This window comes from Somniosus microcephalus, chromosome 7 (genome assembly GCF_052327205.1).
Source record: "Somniosus microcephalus isolate GS21.2 chromosome 7, FLI_Smic_1.0, whole genome shotgun sequence".
Taxonomy (NCBI): domain Eukaryota; kingdom Metazoa; phylum Chordata; class Chondrichthyes; order Squaliformes; family Somniosidae; genus Somniosus; species Somniosus microcephalus.
Genome location: NC_140993.1, coordinates 130,515,342 through 130,525,999, shown reverse-complemented (window position 1 = coordinate 130,525,999; position 10,658 = coordinate 130,515,342). Strand labels below are relative to the sequence as shown.

Below are 10,658 nucleotides of genomic sequence, written 5' to 3'. Positions count from 1 at the left end.
GACCCCGTAACCACAAGACTTGAATGACAGAATGGCGCGTCCCCTTGGGTAATTCAAATAGTTATAATACATTTTTTATATCGGAAATTGAGTTTAAAAGCAGCCGCGCAGTCTTTTACTAGAAATCATGCCTTTTCCTGAGGTTGTGCCCTGTCTTTTTTATAGTTGTGCATTTAAATGCCGGGAAACGAGGATTCGCGCGGAGCTATTGTTTGACATCCACTGGGGTTTCGATGACCTCAGTGGTATCCTACCTTATATAACTATTGTAAAAATGTTAAAAGAATGTGATCCGATTACAAATGCAGACTCTGATCTTAAAATTTTCAAACTTTTATTAGCTAGTAATAAAAAGTGCAAAAAAGTACAAAAACATTCTCATTTCAATAAGAAATTAAATATTTACATAATGATTGCTGAAGCAATTCTCATCCAGTACAAACTGCGGTTCGCTGCTTGTGGAAGACACTGGTTCTACAAATCTCCCCATTAAAAAATAAAATTCCAAGAGATAAAATAGTACAATGTTTAAATTGTAGTTTTGAAAGACACAAACTAAAAACAGGCCCCGTAGTATTGATCTGAAGCACAAATGAAAGCAAAGATACTTTAAATATACAACCTTAAATAGTTATTTTCTATCAGGCAACATTTTGCAAATCACCCTGAGGACAATTACAAGTTTTAAGAAAAGCATTTTTGGTTTTTAATACTGTCGATATTTTTGCCTAGTCCTTTTAAAAGCACAAAGGTAGTTCTCTATGCCGAAGTGAAATTGGAGTAGTACATGGCACTACTGGCGTCGGAAAGAACAGAGGAAATCAGATTGCTCTCTACAGAAATCAGTCCATTTGGATTTGCTTCTGGTGTATTATAGGGAAGTCCTGCCAGATCAGATCGCGAAACCGACGTGAGGTATTGCTCGAACTCATTGCGATCCACGTCCGTCAGAAGGTCGGCCTGGCTGAGATGCTCCAGGTTGTCCACATGGTGCGGTTCGGGTGGTGGAGAGAGTTGTCCTACATGCACATGCTGGGGCCGCTGGCTGTTTGACGAGCACATCTGGCTGTAGTACATTGCTACCACGTTGTGGCAAGAGCCGAGCATCCCATGGAAATTACCGTCGTGTCCCATCTGATCATCCTGGGAAAGACCCAGCTCAGCTCTGTGCCTTCGGAACATGGCTACCTGGTTTTCCTGGGCAGAGTAATCGGGATGTTGGTGGTGGTGGTGGTGGTGGTAACCAGGGCTGTTCCCGTAAGGCATCATTTGGCAATCTTCCTGCAAATGCGGGGGGAAAAACATAGAATTTGCCTCTAGAACGTCCAAAGGAGAGGTCTCCGGGGTTGGCAAGCCGAAACTGTCCATATTGGTTGCCATGGTTTGCGCTTCCCTGTAGTGGCTGAGCGGAGGAATCTGGTTTGGGATACAGTAACCGGTGTCGTGGTAAGTTAGGTTAATGTTTTGGCTGCAAACGCGCCCCTCATTGCTCAGCTGCTGCTCGGAGATGCTGTGCATCAGGAGACCCGTGTCTACCCGCTTAATTCTCTTGATCTGCTTTCTCCGCCTGGGCCGGTATTTGTAGTTGGGGTGCTCTTTCATGTGCTGGACTCGAAGTCTCTCTGCCTCCTCCACAAAGGGACGTTTTTCTGCCAAGGAGAGTCCTCTCCATGATTTACCTGCAGGTACACAATACAAGTAAACGGTAAACACATTATTATCGAGCAAACTTGAACTCCACATAACAGGGCAGAATAATCACAGGTATACGGCAATTATTACTTTATTCAATTTAGTTAGTTAGAATCACACCTTTTGACTTATTAGTGCGTAGTTTTGCCATACTTTATATGGTTTATACTGTAACAGGAATGGTAGACTATTTTGTACATAGAAACACATTTACATTATTCACGGATGCGTCAGTTCGAAATATCCTCCAGGCGTGTACTTGGGACAAAGTAACATCACAGTCCAGCTAATATTTAAAAGCGGGAATCCCCAGCCCTTGTACTTACCCAGCATCTTGCTCAGCTCGGCGTTGTGCAGGTCAGGGTTTTGCTGAGCAAGCCTCTTGCGCTCGTCTTTAGCCCAGACCATGAAAGCGTTCATGGGCCGGCGGATACGGCTTTCAGACTTGGATCGGTTGCCGGGATTGTTCGCCTGATCGGCAGCGCTGCCAACTTTGGCATCCCCGAGAGAACTCATGGATTCAGCCCACTGGCAGGATCCCATCGCCGGCAACATCCCCGCCATGTTGCACCTACTCTGAACCTGGTCGTCACTGGCGTAACCAGCATCAGGGCTGCTCATTCCTGGTGGAGTGGAGTCGTGTCCGGATGGTGAAGTAAAAAGATCTGACTGCTTTTCTCCACACTGATCGGATGGGATGGGATGGGATAGGCTCGGCTTGATCTGGCTCGGCTCGGGAGCGCACACACACTTCACTCGCAAACTCAAATTCTCCGCTTTGGATGTTCCAAAGTTTTTGGCAACCGGGCTTGATAAATACAACAGCGACCAATCAGGAGCCCGGGGGCGGGGCTTTTCCGAGAAAGGCTCCAGGAGGCGGGGCCTGAAACTCCCACACACCGCCCACTCCTCCGGAACCTTACACCTCCAACAGATTAATAATGATTACTTATGGAGATTTCCAAATGTTTTTCACGCTGTTTATAAGCAACTTTTACGAACAACGTACATTCATGGCTGGCTAATGAGAATGTGATTTAAAACAGTCAAGAAAAAAATTCACAGACGTTTATTCAGACCCAGTCTGCTGAAATAAACACCTGTAACTTAGATTATCTTCAAATATAAATCGTCAATAGGCATTGCATAAATTGACTTTTATTTTATTTGTGATGATATATGGCAAATTTGGATCCTCGAACTGAACTAATACAAATGTACTGTATTAATTTCTGTGCTGACTGACCTGCCGAGTGTTTCGAGCGCTTGATCAGCTTTGGAATGATATACTTGTTATACAGGGAAAAGGATGCATTTTCTTTCAATAAAGTGTTCCTTTCTATTTCAGGGCTGTCTCCCCCCCCCCCCCCCCTCGCCTTTCTAAGTGTTTAAAATTAATTGCAATTTTTTTGCTAAACACAACGGTTGCTCTTTGTATCATTAAGAATCATGTCCCTATTGGATTCGACACCGTTAATACAATTAAGGTATCATTTTAAATTAAACCTTCCGAAGACCTAATGCTGATCTAAAGTAAAGTTTCAATGTAAATGTTCCAAGGATTAATCGGCCACCTTTGATCAGAAAGTAAATAATTCGTTGTCGTTCTAACACTTGCAGAATATTCCAGATTTCAGGCTAGCTATGAATGCTGTCTGTGTATCCTATACAATGTCATAGGAATCGGGACCCTTTCTGGGACTTTAGTCACAGTATCCTCAATCCGCACCTATCCATGTGGTTCTACCTGGAACAATTGTCTGGGGCTTTTACTTTCAATGTAAACGTTTCTATTGAAGATTCTATTTTTAAGTTAACATCTTAAACTGTTTTGATTCTATCGGAACGTTAACAACATTTTATTTTCGTTCAGATAGAATCAAAACAATGTTGTTGATTCGTAGAGTTAAAGGTGTTTAGCAAATTAGATGTCTGATGAGATCAAAGGCTTTCCCTCTACAATGCATTTAAGCTGATTAATCAGATGTTCTGTTTAAAGTTGATGAGTAAAGTGTTAGTTGTGAAGATGTAAAAAATGTTAAGTATTTGAATCGAAAATGGAATGATGCATTGATTTTTAAAATGCCGTGCCGAGTTTGCTTTAAGCAATACATTTTGCACATAAGAGAAAAATGAAAATATGAATCAAATAAAGACTTCCGTCTGTCCCTAGTACATTCATTGGGTAATTAACTCGATCTGCTACAAGTTGGGAATCTTGTCTGATGAGTGCACTTCCAACAAGCCTTCTCATTTCATTGTAAAATAGACCTAGAACCAGATTAGATGTCCACTAACATGCCGGAATCTAGTTTTTTTTAAAGCACATGTAACTATTGACGTGTTTATGATAGTAGATTACTTCTAGGTAAAAAGGTAAGAAAGGATGCAAATACCCCCGATATGTATTATTACCTTATCTTTGTTTTGTACCATAGTTCTGTTTTACTTGCTTCAAAAGCTAATGTCGAATTTTCGAATTTAAAATGTTTTGCGAACCTGTTACGAAACAGAGACGAACATTTGTTTAAATATCTTAACCACCGTTGGAAGCCACACTGCTCGGAATGAAAATACATCGCCCTCATAAACACAGAAAATCACACAAGCCGGTGCCTAGTAAATATAAAATACAGGGCACTCCTAGAAAATAACGTTTAAATCATCACTTTTGGAATACAAAAGTAAATTGGATTTTAATTAGACGCACCCTGGATATATTGCCAATCTTATCTTATTCAATATTACAGTGTTCCGTGTGTGTATACTAGAGGGAGGGGGAAGTTATACAAAGCAAAAATGAAAAGCCTTGTGTGAGAATGCCAATATTTTTCAGCACTGGAAATCTGATATGATTTCCTGTCATGTAGTCAAGGTTTTGGCTGAAGCTATGCACCAAGTTTGACCTCTTCATTTACATCTCTTGTTCAGGAGTCACGTGTAAAGTATAAATAATGTTATTAGAATACAAATGTTTACCGAGAGTCGTTACGCAAAACTTTGTTCCAGGCTATGTTGCATAGACACGAGTTTATTGTTTATTTTTAATAGATTGGTTTAATTTGTGATTTTGTTTGCCTTAAAATGAATGACTTGTCATATGCTCAAGGCTGCAGAACAGTAGCGAAAATAAATCTGATTTTATTGCGATCAGATGTAATAAGATATAACACTGGCGGAATGAGTGAACAGCCCTACATTTCCAGACTCCTTTGAACGAAAGCGACATTAAAATAAATATACAATTGCTTATTTGACTTAACGCAAGAAAATATTCAAGAACAACGTTTCCGTTTTATTTTTGTCAACTTGTAAGACGTGTTATCCGTACACTGTGTAATTGTGAGAACCTTTCAATCACATTGTTATTTTATTTTTAAAATATCGAATTGTTCCCCGGCAGAGTTAGGTGGAAGTGTTCCAAGTCGAGGAGGAACTTCAACAATAATAACTATTACCATCAATAGCAAGCCTTTAAGATAGAAAACATTACACGGCGCTTTAAGGCTGAAGGTGAGTAGATATTAAAGGAATAAAGGAAGGGAAACCAAACAGAGTTGGAGAGTGAGAAGAAGCGATGAAAGTTTGAGCTTTCAGAAGGCTTTTAAAGATAGAACGAGAATTGAGGAGGTGAAGGGGTTTACAGAGTGAGGCTGAGGCACTGAAGGCTCTGTCCCCGATGATGGAGGAAAGGGTGCAGAAAAAGGACACCGTTGGCGGAGCGGGGGGCAATGGTGCGGAAGCGAACATAAAGATGGAGGAAATAACAACAGAAAATGCTGGAAAAACTCAGCAGGTCAGGCAACATCCGTGGAGAGAAATTTGAGTTGACGTTTCGGGTCGAACCCTTCTTCAAAACTGGAAAGAAAAGAAACAAGATCGAAGGCAGGGCTGCAATCGGACAAAAGAATAAAAGAAACAAAAGAAGTAAAAGAGATTAGAAGCTAGACGAGATGGAGGATATTGCAGCGAAAGCAGTAGGACAGCAGAAAGGCCAAGCTAGGAATTGGTCTAAGATAATATTTTAAATTCAATGGGTTGGTTGAGCTAATGAAAGTCCCTGAGGATGGCAGCGATGCACGAGCGGGTCTTAGTGCGGCTGATTGTTGAACAAGTTTTCAACCTTGAGTAACCGTAGCATGGGTATGGGTTTCATCAGCAGTAAGAATGGTGATTGACAGAGTTGTGCAGGTGGAAGTCTTGCTGATGAAGTGTGGGGCTTGAAACTCGGCTCAGGATGGAGCAGCAAGTGGTGGTGGTGGTGGTGGAGTGGGGCGGGGTGAATCGGTACGAAGGAGTGGAGTTTTAGGTGGGTGGCTAAAACATTGGCTTCCGTCTTCCCTATGTTCAGTTTGAGGACACTTTGATCAGAACCTAAGTCAGACAGGCAGTTCGGCAGCACGGAAGTGGTCATGTGGTCACTTGAGAAGAATAGTTGTAATAATAGATTGTTATTAATATTACTGACAGCTAGCGAGCATTGTTAACTATACCTGGTTAGTTATTTAGAACAGGACAAAGCTGGAACTACTCAGCAGGTCAGGCAGCGTCTGTGGAGAGACACAAGTCAGTCGTTGTTTCGGGTCTAAGACTCTGTTTTGCTTTTCAGATTTCCATCATCTACAGTATTTTGATTTTTGTTTATTCCTTAATTTATAACTTCGAATTTATTCTGAACAAATAAAGTGAAAGGTTTCATTTAAACATTGTATTAAAATAAGGAGATTAGTGTAAACACGAGACCCAGGGGACTTGTTCCAGTTTCCTTAAGATCAAAGACTGAATTTTGTTTTCGATCAAAGTGGGATTTAAGAATCTGCTAATTGGTGTTAGTAATGTATTCTGAGGAACTATGATTTTTATGTGGTGTCGAGTAAAACATTGCCCTTATTGTATTTAATTATGTAAATCGTTCTGGTCGCCAAAGAAGCTCAGGCTGACCACTTTAGACAATTGAAGAAGATAAGAAATGAGTTTTATCTGATAACACTATCTTACACCTTCCATATCAGACAAACCCCGCCAAACGTAATATATTCAAATCGGGTTAGAAACCACAATCATTTTTTTCTTTTAAGAAAAAAGTCTTATTTTCGCTAATTTGTACACAGAATGTGATACTTTTTCCAATTTTCTTTTGCACGACATTATTTCTCTCACTTTGCTTACTACCTGTTTCACTATCTCATTGAGTTCGCTTTTATTTCTCGGTATATTTCTATTCGCGGTCTCTGTAGAGACAGTGAACACTCTTCCCGTATTCTCATATTTTAACAATTTTAAGTATAATTTGAAATTGTACGTTTCTAGAAATATTATTTTCAACATTCAGCTTTTCGGTAAAATCTCTCTCTCACGCACACATCGTCTAAAATGGGACTTACTGTTAAAGGACCTGTTACATTGTGGTGAGATATGAAATTTACCTTCAGTCTCCGTGTGCAATCTGCATTAGCAATTCTCTATATCTATATATATAAAATAATCCGCTTCTTCAAATGGCCTTTATAAGTGTTAAGGTGCGATGGGTGGACGTTATTTTTCACGAACCCAGGTCACTGGGGAACTGATTGCGTTTTGGGTGACATTCAAAATTTGTATAGGAGGTTATATCCAGAGTCGCCCTATGCGTCTCTATTCCATTTTCTAAATTTGAAAACGTTTAAAACTTTTGCAGCTTTTCAGTTTAATCAAGGATCCACGTGATTTTGTTCAAAGTTCAAAGTTCGTGTACTGTAATCGAGATTTCAAATGAAACATTTCAAACTATTTTGTACTAAACGGTAGCAGAACCTTTGACGAACCGATGACATTTTTTAAATAGAACCCCTCCCTGAGCCAGTTTAAAACAATTGACTGCGAGCAAAGAATTGATTTGGCCTCGGAACTTGTATGTGTAAAACATTACAATAGCGCGGGCCTGCCCTTTTCCAAATAATAGAGCAATGCACTAAACACAAGCTTACATTGTAAAGCGCTTCAATTCCAACACAGATTCGGCCACATATATTGGGCGATGAGATGGCACAGGATTGGGATAGAAAAGCAAAGAGCAAGAGCTTTGGAAGTGGGATTGGTGACAGCCTGCGGGTGTCCACTAGGTAGGCACAGGTTACATTCAGGGGATTGCTTTATGTTGATGCAGAACACGAGATTGATGTTCTCAGTGCCAGCTCTAGCCGTTCTAAATCGAGTCAGCCTATCTGTAATCTGCGTCACCGATTGGTAAATGTTTAAAACTGAAATCTTTCCCCCTTAGTCACAGAGTTATTTATTTATCTGTTTATTGCAGGTGCTCACATGTTTAGATATTTTTTTTAGCAAGCTTTAACTATGATACAGGTACCGCTGCACTTTGGTGTTGACGCGAACGTGCAATTTTAAGTAGTAAAACACAAGGGCTGTACAGATCCACTGGCAAATTCAGATGCATTCGTTTCCCCCGGATTTTTCCTGGGTTAACTGATTGAGGTTCAGTAAACTATAAAACGATAATAAAATCATGTATTCACCCAGATATTGCTTACCTGACATGTATAGATGGCTAATTCAAACATAACATGTTGTTATTTCGGATTTCCAGCATCTGCAGTATTTTGCTATCAAGTATAGGCTCGGCTAATTAAAGTTAATTACATTGCGTTTTATCGTTTTGTTGCTGAAACGACATACCATTTGGTGATTGATTTGACACGTATATTTTCTCAATTACACCTGTATGGGATGTTCCTGTGTAATCGCTAACAATTTATTGACTTGACATAACGGACCTGATCTAACATGCAACACAATTATGAGAAGTGGCAAGCTTTTCTTTAGTCTTTAGGCTGGAATAGTAAACTGTGATATCTGGGTCGGATTAATATGTTCGATTAAAAGAATCCTACCGCCAATGAATGAATTTATTGGACTAATATTCACGCAGACAATGTCAGGCCCTTTCTACAACCAACTTAACATAACCGTGGTAAATGTAGGACTTGTACCGCAGGTAAACTCATCTGGATCCTGGGATAATTGTGTTGTACTAAAATCTATTTGAATTTTTTAAACTCCCAATACCTGTACACACACAAAAAAACAAACCCACTCTTTCCTTAGTAAAACGAACCCGTTTTTGTTACTTCAAAAAAGTAAGTCAGTCAACCCACACACGGCAGTATAGGATAACTCTTCATCGGGCTAAGCTGGAATATGTGGAAACTGAAAGTCCATTGGAAAAGGTTACTTTACCCGTGTTGGTTCCGAGGTATTTTCGAAAGGACTTCAGGAGGTTCCAAGTAATTCTACTGATTCTCTCATGGGGCGAGTTGGGACCCGCCTCAATTAGGGGTCCTGGACAGTGACAGGGATCTTTTTCAGGAAAATTAGATCAATTGAGATAAGTTATAGGTGTTCCCTTTTATTGTTATAAAAACGGCATGTACGTACACCACCTAACGCAACCAGCTTCCTAACAAGCCCTCCGAGAAATATTAATGTCGACTTCAAAGGCAATGTAAAACAGTGTAATGGGGCAGTTACAATGAATAATCAGCCATTTGGATTGACTTCTAGGGAAAACACATCCCAAAATAAAAGCGAACTGAAGCAAGCATTTTTTTCTTTGATGGGAAGCCAAGACTAGGCTTTTTCACTATTTATCTTTTCTTTCAGTTAGGTACAGGAAAGCTTCAAAGCAATGTGGGGAGTCATTAGGAATGGACCCAGGGTAAAACCATTGGGCCTTTGACCCCACGGGAGAGGGAACAAAAGGGATTGAAATGTATGCTTATCAAATATGTAGCGAATTGAAGTTCTCAGCAATAGAGGCGTTTGTCTTGCTTTGCGTTTTCAATTTTATTTTCTAAAATTCTATACATTAAAACCATAAGCCCAGAATCTGATAAAAGAAGCATAGTTGAGGCATAGCACACATTATATATAACCTGTGGTTGTAATACAGAAATATTCATTGTATTGAACACAGTGCAATGTAGGTAAATGTGCCTGCAGTCGAAGCTTGTGACTTTCTTTGGCGTTATCGTCTTCATTGATTAAATAAACGAAACTATTATCTATGCTAAAATGTGACTGTGTAGACTTTGCGTTGCTGAACGCCTTTAAACGCAGCCCGTGGAAAGCCGGAAAGTCGCTTTAAAGTCTCTTTAAAAGTTCATGAATTGCCACGCTAATGTTAGACTGTGCCAGAATATAGTCCATCATTCTGAACGCGGCTCGATATGTTATTAGATTGTAATCGTCTCTTCTTGCTTTGCAGTGGTCGGTTGGTTTTGGAGTCAGGTCATTGTCATATGCTTTTGTTTGGCTTTCTACCTGTCTCATTTTCGGGTGTGTGTTTCTTTTTTTATTTGTCCTGGGGGTGTGGGCAACCCTAGCAAGGCTGCATTTATTGTTCATTCCTATTAATGCCGAGAAGGTGCTGGACATCTTCTTGAGTGCAATGGCTTGCCAGGCCACTCCAGATATGTAAAGGAAAATATTGGATTTACATAACGTCTTTCATCAGGACATCCCAAAGCACTTTACTACAAATGAAGAACTTTTGAAATGTAGTCACAGTTGTAATGTAGAAAACACAAAGCCAATTTATGCACAGCAAGGTCCTATAAACAGCAATGAGATAATGACCAGATAATCTGTTTTAGTGATGTTGATTGCGGGATAAATATTGGCCAGGACGCTGGGAGAACTCCCCTCCTCTTCTCTGAATAGTGTCATGGGGTCTTTTACATCCACTTGAGATGGCAGACAGGGCCTCGGTTTAATGTCTTATCTGAAAGACGGCACCTCTGACAGTGCAGTTTCTGGGGTGGGACTATGAACCCACAACCCTCTGATTTAGAAGGCGAGATGCTACCACTGAGCCACTGTTGGGTTTCTACAACAATTCAGTAGCTTTCATAGTCATTTTCTTTTGCTTGGTGCTAGCCCACAATTTGCTAATTTCACAATTTAGTATGGTG

General features: G+C 40.2%; 1 protein-coding gene across 1 annotated transcript; it reads right to left on the bottom strand.

Moving 5' to 3' along the window:
* Positions 1-317: 317 nt before the first annotated feature.
* On the bottom strand, positions 318-2,486 carry LOC147114886 (transcription factor Sox-17-alpha-A-like). The gene is made up of 2 exons (XM_085992118.1): positions 2,019-2,486; positions 318-1,679 (listed from the first exon to the last, which is right to left on the bottom strand). Exons 1-2 carry the CDS (start codon positions 2,311-2,313, stop codon positions 760-762), a joined length of 1,215 nt encoding a protein of 404 aa, XP_085848244.1. The 5' UTR covers positions 2,314-2,486; the 3' UTR covers positions 318-759.
* Positions 2,487-10,658: the final 8,172 nt, after the last annotated feature.

Coding starts and splice junctions, on each gene's coding strand:
- LOC147114886 (XM_085992118.1), bottom strand. CDS start 2,313: ATGAGCAGCCCTGATGCTGGTTACGCCAGTGACGACCAGGTTCAGAGT. Junction 1,680..2,018: donor CGAGCTGAGCAAGATGCTGG/GTAAGTACAAGG, acceptor GTGTACCTGCAG/GTAAATCATGGAGAGGACTC.